The sequence below is a fragment of the Pelobates fuscus genome, chromosome 2 (genome assembly GCF_036172605.1).
Source record: "Pelobates fuscus isolate aPelFus1 chromosome 2, aPelFus1.pri, whole genome shotgun sequence".
NCBI classification, from domain to species: domain Eukaryota; kingdom Metazoa; phylum Chordata; class Amphibia; order Anura; family Pelobatidae; genus Pelobates; species Pelobates fuscus.
The window spans coordinates 84,649,258-84,665,764 of NC_086318.1; the positions used below are offsets into that span (position 1 = coordinate 84,649,258).

Below are 16,507 nucleotides of genomic sequence, written 5' to 3' on the forward strand. Positions count from 1 at the left end.
CCATTTTGTAATTTCCTTTAATTGTTCTTAACCCACCGCCAAAAAAATATATTTCAAGTTATTTTTTGAGGCATTTCCACTAATCATTGCCCACTATGTGTCTCATGGTTATAGGCTGGAATTAGCCAACACTAGAGAACAAAATGAGTTATTTCTGGGCAGAGTTTGTGAATTCTGTGACTTCTAACTCTCCACTTGTGATATGACATTAAAAGAGTTTTACTTCCTCTTTTGCCTGAATCAGCAATCCAACCTCCGTTTGCGTGTCATGGACAGGTATGGGATCTCTTGCCCAAGTTTGTAAACCAGGCTGGGATTATGCAGATATCGTATTACATTTCACATCATTTGTGTGATTAGTACAAATGTGACTAAGGAGCAAACTTTGTATTACAAACACTTCTGCAGGAAAGTGGTTTATAGGATAAAACACACACCAGAAGGAGAGGCTCCTGACTGGTGGATCCTCTGACGGGACATACATGGGTTGGCCTGCTGCAACATTTACTGGTGTCAGTGCTACAATTTTATGAACTTTGAAAGTAAAAATACTTTTAAATGCAAACGTTCTTAAATATTTTATTTATTTATTTTGGAAAAAAAAATATTTACAGAAACACATGAAGGCAATTTGACAAATTGTGAGCACGTGTACACAATAAGTACAATTCCAATCAGTATACATACATTTCCTCATCGTGGGCATGCAAGTTAGTGTCAGCATATCTTGCAACCAATAGTCGATTACTCTGTAAAGTGTATTTTTATTTCCTTTTTTTAATGCATTCGAAAAATAATGAATGAAAAATAAGGTCAGAATGTGCCCTATTGTGTCCCTTTAATCTCTAATTACTGTAAGCATCAGATATGCCAGGATGCATTTTACTTACAATTAAATAGGTTCTTCTGTTAAGCATCATGTGCTATTTGCCAAATATTAATGACTTAAAAAAAATATTTGCAAACACAAATCAGTGCTGGGCATAGTTACAAAGGTGCTGCTGTACCTACTATCATTGAGTACTGCTGGTATAACACCATGGGGGGAGATTTCTATTTGGGAGTTGTGTTCCTGGGTGGAACATTTCCCACAGCCTATTCATCAACCCCTAGGGTGTTCAATAGACTGATCTATTGCAGTTGTTAAATATGTTGATATATCCTATTTAGTAAGGAAAAAAGTGCACTGATGAGAAAATATGTCCATTTCTGTTGGACAGTGGAGATCTGTGGTGGGAGTTGTAGGTAAGTGCTTCCCCATTTGTAATGCAACTGTGTATTCCAAATGCTGTAGTGTTCTAGTAACTATTTAGATTTAGCCCCCCAGAATGAATTTAGATTTACTCACCTTTCTTTCACTAGCATGCCATGCCGTAGACCCGCCTCCCCAGCTGAGATCATCAATCCTGATGATCTCAGGCAATGCAGTGTTTCCCTGTAGGGAAGCATTGAGAGGCTAGTGCGCATGCGCAGCAAATTGTCGCACTGCGACAATCAACATCTCATAGAGCAGTCAGTGTATTGCTATGGGCAGTATTCAGCATCTTCATGCAGAGTGTGCAGACGCTGAACATCGGTCTTGCAGTCTTTGGAAGTCTGCTGAGCTTGCAGGCACAGACTCTATACCCCAGAACTACTACATTAAACCATAGGCATTCTGTTGCCTATAGTGCCCATGTAATGTCCACATTATCTGTCAAAGTTCTTGTGTTGCTCTCATGGAAATAGTGTCGCTAATAAACATCGTAATAATTTGAAAATGAAAAACCAGTGTGGACCAGATCAAATCCCAGTAATATTGCTGAAGCTCAGTTCTCCAGCAATTGCTAAGCCTGTCACTACCCTTATCAATGAATCCCTGGTGTCAGGATACATACTAGACATGTGCAATTCGTTTCCAGCCGAATATGAATTCGGACAAATTTCTGGCAATTCGGACATTCAGGTACTTCCGAATGTTCGAATAGACGAAGTGCCAAATTGTCGAAGTGTCGAATTACCAAGGTCCTGAAGTTCCGAATTTACAGAATTTCCGAAGTATCGAAGTGCCGAATTGCCGAAGTTCCGAAGCACAGTATTGCCTAAGTACTACTATACTTACCCAGTGGAAGAAGAAGAATGTTACACTGTATACAATTTTAAATAGAAAGTATACAAACATAGCCAGGATTCAGCTGTAAGCATTTGCAACACTTACAACAATCAAGTAACATACATTCATATAAAATGTAAGTTACTTAGCCAGTCAATGGAATGACAGGAATGAATAAGTAGATAACTCCCTAATTCCCACGGTATTAGGGAGCTATCTACTCTCAGGCTGAAAGACCTAAATTGGTCTTTCAGCCAAATTTACTAATACTAAGTAAACATTACTTAGTATTAGTGAATTATGCCCCTACTCGCTATACCGCTAGTAGGGGCATGTCTATTAAACAGTGACCAGCCTGTGGCTGCTTTATAAGCCTTGCCCCGCCCTGCAGAGCTCAGTCTGTGCGGAGCCCTCGCCGGGTGAAGATGGATTTTCTTTTTTTTTTTTTTAAAGTGCGTCGGTTATTATGGCTTTTTATTTGGCCTTTTTTGGGGCTGAAAAATGAAGATTTTAGAAGAAAGAAAACATCAAATGGTAATTTTTTTTCAGGTACTTAGTGAAATGGTCCCCCCTCATTATTCTTAGGGTGAGGGGGGTAGGTAGGGGGTTAATTTTTTTGGGGAGGGGGTGACTAGGGGTTTGGGGACCCCTAGTCATCCAGGGGAGGGGGGGGTTATTTTTTTTATTTAGGGCCCCCACTAACTGCTCAGGGGTGGGGGCCAGGGGGATAACATTAGGTCCCCCCCTAATTAGTATTTAGGGCCCCCACTCACCGCTCAGGGGTGGGGGCCAGGGGGGAGGACATTAGGTCCTCCCCCCTCATTCTAATTTAGGGCCCCCACCCACTGCTCAGGGGTGGGGGCCAGGGGAGAGGACATTAGGTCCCCCCCTAATTAGTATTTAGGGCCCCCCTCATTCAAATTTAGGGCCCCCACCCACCGGTCAGGGGTAGGGGCCAGGGGGGAGGACATTAGGTCCGCCCCTCATTCTAATTTAGGGCCCCCACCAACCACTCAGGGGTGGGGGCCAGGGGGGAGGACATTAGGTCCCCCCCTAATCAGATTTTAGGGCCTCCACCCACCGCTCAGGGGTGCTGGCCAAGGGGGAGGACATTAGGTCCACCCCTAATTAGTTTTTAGGGCCCCCACCCACCGCTCAGGGGTGGGGGCCAGGGGGGAGGACATTAGGTCCTCATTAGGTCCTCCCCCCTCATTCTAATTTAGGACCCCCACCCACCACTCAGGGGTGGGGGCCGGGGGGGGGGACAATAGGAAGTGGCGAATTGCCGAAGTGGTGAATTTCCGAGGTCCCGAAGTTCCGAAATTACCGAATTTCCGAAGTGTTGAAGTGCCGAAGTTCCGAAGTGTCGAAGTTGCTGAAGTTCCAAATTGCCGAAGTGCCGAAGTCCCGAATTTCGGAATGCCGAACCGAAATTTTTTCCCATGCACATGCCTAATACATACCCAAACTTTGAAAGACTACAAAAGTTGTACCTATCCAAGTGGTGACAATATCATTGCTCCCTGTATTGTCATAAATCTTGGAAAAATGAGTCCACACGCAACTATGTGAATATTATCAACAGTCAAATTATCTGACCCCTGATCAATCAGGCTTTCATCCAAATCACTCAACTTCGACTGCCCTCTTAAAAGTTTGCAATGACATCCAAATTGGCATGGAACAAGGAGACTTAACTGGAACTATTTTCCTTGATTTTGCCAAGGCCTTTGACACACTTTTGCAAAACCTTAAAAACTCAGGCATTGGTGATCACCCGCTAACCTAGTTTTGATCGTATTTTTCAGACCAATTGCAATATGTGGCCATTTCTGATAGCGCCTACCTCCCTCTACCAGTCACATGTGGTGTTCCCCAAGGCTCCATACTCGGCCCCCTGCTATTCACATTATTTATAAATGATCTTCTTAACGTCTGCAAATCCTTAACTGTACACACGTATGCAGACGACACTGTAATCTATGCTAGTAAGCCCAAGTTACCGCAGCTTGAAGCTGTGCTCCAAAACCAATTCACAGAGGTAGAAAAGTGGATAGCGGATAACAAACTCTTCCTAAACACTGACAAAACTTTTACAATGATCTTTGGAACTTTACCTAAATTACGTAAACTACTAAATCAACAGAACAAATTCAAATAGCACACTGGCAGCAGTCTGTTCTTTCAAATATCTAGGTATGTTGCTAGACCCCAATCTATCCTTTGGCTTTCACATAAAAAAAAAATCTCTTCAAAACTTTACCCAAAACTAGGTGCCCTGTACAGAAACAAATCCTGTCTAAGCCCTACAGTAAGGAAACAGATAGTGAAACAAATGCTAATGCCAGTCATTGATTATGGGGATGCAGTGTATGCACCCGCACCGCAAACCCTCATTAATAAACGTAGCACGTTATAATTAGTTCTGCCGTTTTGTACTAGAATGTAATTACTTTACCTCAGCACAGAATGCACCTGTCATGGTTGAATATATTTATTACCTGTTATGTATTAAACGTATATATGTGTGTGTGTGTGTATAGTTTGAATATTGTATTTTTGTAATATTGTATCCTATTGTAACAATGCCATGTTTTGTGGACCCAGGACATACTTGAAAATGAGAGAAATATTAATGTATCCATCCTGGTAAAATATTTTATAAATAAATAAATAAAATCTGGCAAAATGTAGCAAACAAATTTGCAAAAGTAGCTGTTGAATGCAATGCAGGATCGCCCCCTAGTGGCAAAACTGCATGTTATTACTCAAAGTGAAATTAACCCCTGCAGGACGGAGTCAATAGTACACGTTCTGATCGAAACAAAACGTAAACAAAAACTGGAATTTGCGCTATATGTCTGTTCACCCATAGTTCCCCTCTTTCATATTATATTCACCCACACTTATTATATATAATTTTGTTCAGGAGAAACAGGGCTTTAATTTATCATTAACTATTCATATATGGAACATAATTAATTATGAATAAAATTAAAAAAATGTGAGAAAATAAGATTTTTTTTAAAATTTGTATTTCCGTCTGCCATTTTAGCTGTGAATGTCATAATACTGTTAGGTTTTACAGCAAATAAATGCACATATTTGTAATCAGCGATGTCTCACGAGTACAACAGTACCCCCCATTAACAGGTTTTATGGTGTTTTGGAAAGTTACAGGGTCAAATATAGAACGTTCCATTTTCAAATTGAAATTTTCCAGATTAGTAATGTTACCTTTGAGACGGTGTGGTAGCCCAGGAATGAGAATTACCCCCATGATGGCATACCATTTGCAAAAGTAGACAACCCAAGGTATTGCAAGTGGGGTATGTTCAGTCTTTCTTAGTAGCCACTTAGTCACAAACACTGGCCAAATTTAGCGTTCATATTTGTTTTTGTGTGATAAAAGCAAAAAAATAATATTTGGCCAGTGTTTGTGACTAAGTGGCTACTAAGAAAGACTGAACATACCCCACTTGCAATACCTTGGGTTGTCTACTTTTGCAAATGGTATGCCATCATGGGGGTAATTCTCATTCCTGGGTTTCCATACGCTCTCAAAGGCAACATAACCCATCTGGCAAATTTCAATGTCAAAATGAAATGAAATGCAAGCCTTATATGTGACTCTCTAACTTTCCAAAACACCATAAAACCTGTACATGGGGGGTACTGTTATTCTCGGGAGACTTCACTAAACACAAATATTAGTGTTTTAAAACAGTAAAACATATTACAACAATAATATAGTCCATAAAAGTGCCGCTCGTTTGTAAAAAATAAAAAAAAAGTCACTTTTACTTAAGATATCGTTGTAATACAATTTACCAGTTTGAAACACTAATAGTTGAGTTCAGCGAAGTCTCCCGAGTAAAACAGTACCCCCTATGTACAGTTTTTTTGGTGTCTTGGAGAGTTACAGGGTCAAATATAGTGCTTGCTAATTAAATTCTCTGCACTTTCTCCCTGTGTTGTCAGGCATGTCAATCAAATTGTAATTAATCAAATCACATAATTATGTTAAAAGATTATTTAAATATACACGTCGAATTTTAATATATATGCATTTATAGGTATTTAAATTCTACGTGTATACTAATGTAATCTTTTATGTCATTATTTGTATTTATCTATATATATATATTTGCGGTTATTTGTATTTTATATATAGATAGATATATATAGAATGTCATTCTAAGTGTATTTTGTTACCAATATATATATATATTAATAACAAAATACAGTTAGAATGAAATTACATATGAATATATAATTTATATTAAATTTTGTTTCAATATTTAATTTATTTATTTTATTATTTTATTTATTTATTATTGTAATTATACGTGTATATATATATAATATATGTGTATATATTATATATATAATATATATACATATTATATATATGTAACGTCATTCTAAGTTTATTTTAATATTAATATATATACTAATATTAATATTAAAATACACTTTGTATGACGTTACATATATATAATATGTATATATGTTATATATATAATAGATAAACATATATTATATATATATAAAAATACTTTTAATTAATTTTACACATGTTTAATTTTTTTTTTTTTTACACTACCCACCAGCAGGGGGACTGTCTGACATTTCAGACAGTCCCCCTGCTGGCAGATCCACAGCCAGCTATAGGGGGCCATGTGTTCGCTCTTTGAGAGTGATCACATTGCCCCCGGGGGCCTCATTTGCCGGGGGGGGAGGGGGGGGGACTGCCTGGGCTGTCAGGCAACCCTCCAGAAGAGGATCGTGGAGGAGGTGAGTAGCTGGAGGCCGCAACGGCTTTAAAGCCCTTAAAATGCGGGACGGCATAGAACGCCGTAACGGCGTTAAGGGGTTAAGATCACGTATTTGCTATTTATCAACATCTCAGTAGCTGCGGATAGCATTGTTGAGCTGTTAACTAGAGTTGAGCGGACACCTGGATGTTCGGGTCTGGCGGGTTCAGCCGAACTTTGAAAAAAAGTCAGAGTTTGGGCTCGAACTTGACCTCGAACTTGATCCTGAACTTGATCCTGAACCCAAACCCCATTGAACCCGAACTTTTGGGCACAAAAATGGCTCTAAAAAACTCCTGGAAAGGGATAGAGGACTGCAAAAGGATGTAAAATGGGGGTAAGAGTAGGACAAGTGCCCTGCAAACAAATGTGGATAGGGAAATCACTTAAAAATAACATAAAATAAGCAGCCGCTTAGTAGATAACTCCCTAGTTCCCACGGTATCAGGGAGTTATCTACCAAAAGGCTGAAAGACCTAAATTGGTCTTTCAGCCACATTTACTAATATTAAGTAAAGATTACTTAGTATTAGTAAATTCAGCCCCTACTCGCTATACCGCGAGTAGGGGCGTGTCTAGTAAACAGTGAGCAGCCAGTGGCTGCTCACTGTTTAATAGACATGCCCCTACTAGCTGGGTCACATGCTGCACTTGCCAATCACAGCCATGCCATTAGTAGGCATGGCTGTGATGGCTTCTAAGGGCACACGAGTCAAACGCTTGTTGATTGGCTGCCCTGCAGCCTTTCAAAATGCGTCATTAAATCGCCAAACACTGAACTCCAACCCGAGCATACAGTGATATGTCCGTGTTCGGGTCCGGGGTCCAAAAAACGTAATGTTCGGTACGAACTCAAACTTTTCAGTTCGGGTTCGCTCAACTCTACTGTTAACACAATCATGATCCCACTGTTGTGATGCTTTACAATACTGCTTTTACCAGTATTGGATCAAGGAATAAGGACCCTATGCCTTATGTTAAATAAGTTTCAGTTATCACAATTCTGTTGAGGAGCAGTTAGCAGCAACCCTATAAACATACAGCCACAAAGATTTATTTTTCATAGTGTGAAAACAGACTATATAACACTAGTACAACTTTAATGTATTTGATAGATTTTGGTCTCTTTATTTTTTTATTTTTTTTTGTCAATCTTTCTTTTATTAAGGCACGTGTGAAGGGTACAGAATAAAAAAAGGGAAATACAAGATTTTCACGGAGTAGGGTTAATATAGCGATAGCACCGTTAGTTACATTTCCAAATTATTATCAATGCCTCATTTTTTATATTATTTTGTAAGTCGCTTAACGTAAACTTATCTTTACTGAACATAAAGCATGAATGAGTAATATATTAGCAGGTATTCATATATTTGCATATATATAACAAGATACCTGCTATTTATTTTGTATTCATTCAACATAAACGTTTTGCGAGCTCCTGGAACTGCGACACTAGCCCCCATTTAAGCCTGGATTCCGACAGGTAAAAAGTCAGGATCCAGCAGACCTTCCTATCATCTGCATGAGGACTGACTATTGACGCAAGACTGTGTCTGGGATTGGAGATAGACTGTCTCATGCGGCCTACTAGCGGTATTGGTTGATTACCAGATGATAGAGCCCCTGCCTCAATCCCAGCTACCACCCTACCTACAGTGCTGAATTTACTATCATATTACGTTAGTTAAGTTACCTCTGCAAAGTACCCAGCGGTACCAATGTTTATTTTGTTTCCTAAACAAGATTAACCTGTGTATAGTACACCTATATTTAGTTTCTCTCCTTGATATGTGAGGGGTTATATATGCTTTCAGCTTTCTTTTTTGCATTCCAGTGAAACATGCATATCTAGTCAACCAGGTTAGTTTTAAAATATGAAATATATACATCTATAAACATTAATGTGCAGATCTTGTGAAAAAAACAAGAATAGTCCCTCAGAGTGTTGTGCAGGCCAACCAATCACAGTGCTCCAACTGAACATTCAAAGCATAGAAAGTCCTTTATAAAGATACAGTACTTGGAACCTTGAATGTTCAATCTGCATTGGGTCCTCAAGGGCTCAAATTGATAATTTTGTGCACCACAGTTTTGATTTCCCAGCTTATTATTAATTCATTTATTATATATATTGTTTTTGGTGAGGGGGGAGCCTTTTTTTATTTCAAACAGTTACATCAGAACATGATGGGGTTTAATTTGGTCTGTCTGGAGGCCAAAGAAAGGAGATATAAGAAAGAAGACTTCTAATGATAAATATTAAAATATATATTTTTACAGATTTATTTTCACCATTATTAGGGAGTTGTAGATACTTAACTGTGGGCAGCAAGGGGTTTGGTGAGTTTTTGCTTTCTACATATATATAAGGCCCAGGACATCCCCTGGGACCTATAAGGGCAATTACATTAAAGTACCCAGGAGACTGGGCATCTCCTTGGCCCCATTAATAGAACACAATGGGGATCGAAGAGACTGTTCATCCCCTGGGTCCTGAAGTTTTTTCCAATTCACGTCACTGCCAGAAGGCTGGGAAAGGGGCCTCATTGTTGGGCCACTACCCAGTATTTTTGCGGACCATGTAATTTTTGTATTTTAGTTTTAATTTCCTTTTTTCTGTGCCTTTGAGTCCTGCAGCTGAGAGCAGTATATTGCACTGTTCCCCATTGTGGTAATGAACGGTTTAATTAGAATTTCGTTCTGTTAGCGCTTAATGGTGATTAGTTGCATCAGACGTTACTATAAAGCAGATGTTAAAATAAAGAGATACGGTTGCAAACTTGTAAGTCATTTGCATTCAGCTTTTGATATTACCAACCTCTTTCGGAAGATAGTTAACAGCAACCCTGGAAAAACCCTTTGCTTTATGTTATATGCTTTACGAATAGTTTGTCACGAATTACCTGATTTCTTGGATAGTAAATACTGAAGCAAATACATTTATATCATCTAAAAAGATATCAATGTACATTAGCAGCAATTAGATGGTTCCCACAAACCTTTCGTGAACACATTTATAAACCAGAAAATCAAAGAAAATATAAGATATTAGCCTACCCCAAGCTCGTGTTATATTCTTTGCTGCCTTCGAAGTTGTAATTTTAAATTGTAGTTCCTTCTTTTTTTTCTGTTTTATTTTTTTTTAAGTTCTTCATGTAATATTCTGGTTTTAATTAGCTGGGATTTAGTGTTGAATTTTCCTGCATCACATCATACAGTACAGAGTTAAGCATAGATAAATGTACCCCCATGGGTGGTAACTGTGTTATGCAAACATAGCTACCAAAAAAACAATAGGGAAAAAAAAAACACATCTTGGAAGGAAATATTGTCTTTGCATTGATTCTCGACCTGAGCTTATTATCTCAGTACCTTTTTTATTTTATTTACTGCAATACAATATATAACTACTAGATTTCATCTTTTATTTAGCAGCCTACTTTCAATATGAATAGCAAATTAGCTCCTGAAGACATGAACGTCGCTATGTACCAGAAAGAAAAAAAGGGTATGTTGCTTGTGATTCATAGCGTGCCTTTTAAAAAAAAAAATGTATTACCTTTTTTCAAGTTCCCAGTGAGTTAGGTAATCACTAGGCTTTTATGCACATTGACCACCGACAAAGTTAAAGTGTGCATATCATGCAGATATTATGTGTTGTGTACAATTTCATCAATATGTTATGTTAGCTGCCTAACTAGCAAATCGAAACATAAAAAGATTATTTTATGAGGATTAAGCTTGTACCTCTGTACCATCTACATAGGGGTGTAATCTATGGCCACGTTGCTGTATATGTTCACATTATGTCTGACACACATTTAGAATACATATATTGTTATGACTGATTGACGTGTACTCATTGTAAGGCCCACACGAGAAGGAAATGTTACATAAAACATTTAACTGACATTTCTAAAGCACCGCAGAGATATTTCATTACGTATCGTATTCCACGATATTTGACCATTTTTATTTATCTATTTTTCTCACACCTACTGTATGTAAGAAAAATGGTGTTTTGCTTTTATACTAACATTTCAGTCCATGTGTGAAATATTCCAAGAATGACAGAACACTATATACCGTCTAAAGTTTTTAATTTCTCGAATATTTTTATAAAGGCTGAACAAATAAGTGAAAAATAAATATTGTGTAAATGTACATAATTAACCTTTTATTCATATTTGTCTGCAAAGCGACCTATTCACAACATCACTGTGTTATGGTTTGTTTATATGCCAGATATGAATCCCTTGCGTCAAATACATGTAATGCTAATATTTTTTCAATCACAAAGTGCTCGCTAGTGAAAGGAATACGATATGTAATGAATCGTGCTCATAAATATTTGTAAGAACGCTGAAGGGATTATTAGCAGTACAGGGATTATTTTCAGCTTAATGAAAAGGGCAACTGAATGTAAAAAGCATGTCTGCATTTAAGCAAAATACATACATAAAATAAAAACAACTAAATATTTCTAAAATAAAGATACAATCTATAGCAATATCAATCTATTCACTCCTCAATGTTTCCTAACTGCAGGAATGGTATGACCCATTGACACTTCCTTTACTCCTTCACTATTTGCAAGCAAGGGGTGAGCTGAAATGTTTAGCATACTTGCAGACATAAAATCAACAACCAGTTAATCCTGGCAGATAAATTAATTTCTCCATATGGTAATGAGCATTTCTAGAGTATACCTGAGGGTGAGCGAGGCTTTATGAACTAAACTTCTTTCTTCAAAATACATGAAAGTAAAAATGTTTATACTCAATTTTGGTAGTGAAGTGCTTAAAGGAACAGTCCAAGCCCCTAAAACATTACAGAAGGCTGCAGCAGTTATGGTGCCCAGATTGCCCATGCGCCAGGACCAGAATTGCTTTTAGGGATACCAGGAAAATTCCTGGTGGGCTATGGCACATGGGGCCTAGCAATGCAACCAGATCACCTGAAACACTGTCTATTCATTTCTTTCGTATGTTAGGGTTGCTGCAGATAACTTATCAAGAAATTCTTATGCTTGAAATTCTTCTTACTTCCTCCTATTCAGTACAGCTGAAGTGATCTCCATAATCCAGCCATACTCAATACTCAACAATGCCACCTACAGGGCAAGCTATGCTTTCATCCAAAGGAGAACATATTATTGTTGTCACTTGTTCATTGTCAATTGTACATTGAAATCACAAGTAACTTGTGCTGCCTGTTTTATAGCTTTGTGTGAGAGAGATTCTACTGACTTATTTGGTTCCATGAATAGGGTAATTAATGTCTAAGAGACAGTCACAACCCAAGCAGGCCTAAGGAGTTCAAAGTAAGCCTGGACGAGGGTATGGTCACAGGTTGCAGAATGACATCATGTGATGGGTCTTCTATTTGATGGCGTTGTATAACTACAGCATGGTCATTACACAAAGAGCATGTTTGAGCTCTGCAACTTGGCAAGATAGGGGACTCTATGATTACAATGATTTGTCTATTTCCATCAATGAACAGTCATTTTTGTACCCCAGAAGAGGAAAGGTTGGGCATTTTCCTGTTTTATATCTTACAAATCAAAGTTTTAAATGTTCTACTTGTTTTTTTATTTTTTTATTTTTTTATTTAAATCTTTCTTTTATTAAGGCAAATAAGTTGGGATACAGAAGTAAAAGAAGGGAAATGTGCAAGTATAAATACACGTTAAGGAGATCACAACAGATAATAACATTTCCCAAATAAACAATGCCTCATATTTTAGTTTTAAAAGTAATGAAACTTAAAAATGCTGAACACAGTAGTTGATAACATCGGTATTTTCTCACATAAGTATCTGCTTCATTTTATGTTAAAAGAGCTTTGCCCTCTCAGTTTAGCCGGGCGCATATGGCCATTATACACAATTAGCTTGACAGCCGATCGGCAACTTCTAATGCTAGGTCAGTGTTATTACAACATGACTGCTAACAGTCTGGTGGAGCTGTGCTCATTTGTATACCAAGAAATAGGCTTTAACTGTCTGACGTGTCTCGACCTTAACAAGTATGGTTACAAGAGATAGAGGACATGCTTGTGAGATTATTTGGATGAGTGAGCCTATAACATGCATTTCTAACGATAGACGTACCTCCGTGGTTATTGTGTAAACAGGCATTATCTCGATTTACTTAGGCAACAAACAGAAATTAACCAACTGTGGTTCAGACAGTGATTGGAAGGACCACTATATAGCAGGGAACAGTGCAAGTTTAAGTGTCAAGTTGGGTGTCGTGATGCTAGATGGAGTATCTGTAAGTAGATATGTTGTGTAATGCTGGTGTATGGTTGGGAGCTTATCAAAGGAGCATACATTATGTGTGGGGCCATATACGAGGACTGTATCGGTTTGGGGTGTCAGCGTCTATGTGCCTCTGGATAGCGTCCGTTCATGAGTGGTGAATGGACAGCTCACGTGTCAGCAGATTATCCTATTCCTCCAGGGGGGGGCTGCATCGGTGGCTCCGAGTAGGTACAGGTGACGACTGATGGCCAGAGGCAGGTCGGTTCCTCCCTCCAGCTCCGTGCCTGTGGCAAGGCCGGCATCTTGTTCCCGCGGACTCGGGAGCCTCTGGGGACCGGGTCCTTTCCCATCGGGACAGGTCTGGGGGCCTGGTTGGTGTTGCGCCGCCCGCGGCGATCAGGCCTCCGTCTGCATTGGTGATGCGCTGGGGTCTTCCCCTTAGTGGCCTTTGCTTCATCAAGGTAGTGCCCGAGGGTTTCCAACTCCCTTTCCGGCCATCGTCTCTCTGTGTACTTGTGGTGCTCCAGCTCTTTCGCTGTTGCATTTGTGCTGCAGCGTGTCTGGCCTCAATCCGTGCCCTGAAATTGTCGAGCAGTTTGTTCCAGCGGAAAGATAGGGGCTCGGTAGTGCCGTAGCGGTTCTCTGGAGACACGTGCATTCCGCTGGGCCGTGCATCCGCCATGTTATAGTGGCTATCCGTCTGCAGGCATTGTAGTTGGCTAAGGTTCGTGCAACGGAGGTGTGTGGATCGGAGCTAGTTGGACCGGGATAACCCCCGCCGGTCCTGTGGGGGGGGGAGCTGGGTACCGTGGGTGTTGCTTGTCTTGATGGGCTGGGAGAGCGGCCGTCTCTCCCATGCCCTGCATGCTGTAGGCCCCAAGCCTCGGCTCGGTCATTCTGACGGGTACTTGGGCTTGAAAGGTATCCCCCGATTCACCAGCCTCAATAGAGTAAGATGAGGTGGGCTGCGGTTCGATCCAAGGCTTTTTGCCCCTGTTTGCACTCGATTATCGGGCTCAGGACCGGGAGCTCACAGAAAGTGTGTCTGATCAGCTCCACAGCCAGGCTCCGCCCCCTCTACTTGTTTTTTTAAGACAATTTTTTCAACTGACTGTAATAATATGTAATGTAGACATGCCCCAAGGTCAGTAAACAACAACATTGTCCCAGAACACTTTTGATGAACTCTGGGGAGAGCCATGTTTGGTATAATTTACTTGTTGTGATAATACATTCTAGCAAATGGTTTTAATCGTATTCTGAACGTTTGCCAACATTTTGCTGTGGAAGGAGAATTATCACCAAGTTCCTATTTATGTTATACCATACACTAAAAAAAAACTGTTTCAAATTTGTACCAACTATTGGCAAGTGACATTTAAGCATATCTCAAAGCAAAATACATTTTGAGCAGTGTTAAAATATGCTGCCTTAATATTTTTAATGTTTAATTGGAACATTAAAAGGAAACTATAGCCACCAAAACAATGTTAGCTTAATTACACAATTTCTGTATAGATCGTGCCCTTGCAGTCTCACTGTTCAATTCTCTGCCATTTAAGAGTTAAAATACTTTGTTTATAAAGCCCTAGTCACACCTTCCTGCATGTTACTTACACAGACTTCCTACATAGATCTAATGTATAAACTTCCTTTATTGCACAGACTGTTTAATTTAGAATTTCTAATTTCTGCTCTGTTAATAGCCTTCTAGACCTTGCAGGAGCCTTTTACGTGTGATTAAAGTTCTATTTACAGAGCAGGATATAAACATTTCTAAAGCAAGTTAACATGTGATTGAAAAAGAAACTATTTTTATGCAGACTGTGTCAGTCACAAACAGAAACAAAAGTGATTTAACTCCTAAATGGCAGAAACAGAAGTCATTTCCATGCAGGCAAATTAAACTGCTTCATTAAGTTAAAGATGTTTTGATGCCTAAAGATAAGTGGGATTGTTATAAGCATTTATAGAGCTACTTGTGGGGTAACTTTAGGGCATAGATGCTGCCTCGGTTGTATTGCTAGTAACATCATGGTGTTTCTGAGAAACAACCTGTTTAAATTTTCCAATCCCCACACATCTAGTGCCTGTTATTCAGACAGCAACTAGGGGCTTCAGAACTAAATAAATTCAATCTTTCAAATTTAATATATTGTATGTTTGGTGTCAACAGGTGCTTAGTGTGCATCCTATGCTTCTCTAAGCATTGGATTGGCGGATTGAGGCAATAGCAGCACATTCACAATATTTTCACTATGCTTCACGGCAAGAGGATTGGACAGATGTGAAAGTCTGCCCATTTTTTTTTTATTTTTTTTAAAAGGTCCCTATGTTTAGACTGATGAAGAAAAACTGCTGATTAAAAAAAAAAAAAAATATATATATATATATATATATATATATATATATAAAAAAGAGAGTACCTTTAAATCATTGGAATTGTGGGACTATTACACTATAATAGCTTCTTTAGATTGTAAGCTTGAGCAAGCAGTTTCCTCAATAACCTATTGTTTCCTTTTAATAGACTCTGTCCTATATTTGCTATAATATCCCCATATTAAATGTGGTTACCATCATCTAAACCAACACTGCATCTACAATTGCTCCTTCTCGATCTTTGTGTACACATCAGTTAGGTTTTATAAATGTGGAACACTTAGTAATGGGCATAAACAGAATACATAGAGCCTTTAGATATGTCAAAATCCTCTTGAATATTCCTCTTCCATTATTATTCTTTATCCTGCCCGTGTTCCAGGCATTATTATTATTTTTACATATACACGCTGTAAAATAATATCGCACTATTGTTTTCCTTTTTTCTTTGTTTCATGTAATGCTGTATTGGGAACAATCATGGCGGTCATTCTGCCACTGCACTTTCTTATTATTTTATTATTTATATAGCGCCAGCAAATTCCATAGCGCCGTACGATGGGTGGACTAACAGACACGTAATTATAACCAGACAAGTTGGACGCACACGAACAGAGGGGATGAGGGCCCTGCTCAATGATCTTACACTTGTTTGAGGAAGCCCTTATATTACAGTATATGTTAATAAGAGACCTGCAGTTTGCTTCCATTCTCCCCGCTCCCCTTTTCTGTATAATCTTTGGGGGGGAAATCACATGTGTGCATGTGGCAGCTCATTGAAAAATAAAACTGGAAAAAAAAGGAAAACAGAAGAGGATATTTTTTCATGCATTCCAGAACAAAACTGGTGGCTCCTCACAAGGCACAACCTCAGACATTTTTTTATCTAAAAAATATGCAAAACATCAAAAGTGCTACCATGTCTTCTTCAATTGTGATTATTTT

At 38.9% G+C, this 16,507-nt stretch overlaps 1 protein-coding gene across 2 annotated transcripts in view; it reads left to right on the forward strand.

Annotated features, from left to right (window-relative positions):
* Positions 1-16,507, forward strand: part of PLEKHB2 (pleckstrin homology domain containing B2) — a 38,033-nt gene that overhangs the window by 9,381 nt on the left and 12,145 nt on the right. Inside the window, exon 1 of one of the 2 annotated variants that reach the window (XM_063442368.1) lies at positions 10,231-10,420. The exons of the other annotated variant lie outside the window; for it this stretch is intronic. Coding sequence (XP_063298438.1) covers positions 10,360-10,420 — 61 coding nt within the window. The 5' untranslated portion in view covers positions 10,231-10,359. Of the gene's footprint in view, positions 1-10,230; positions 10,421-16,507 lie in introns of those variants that run through there. 2 annotated transcript variants of the gene reach the window in all.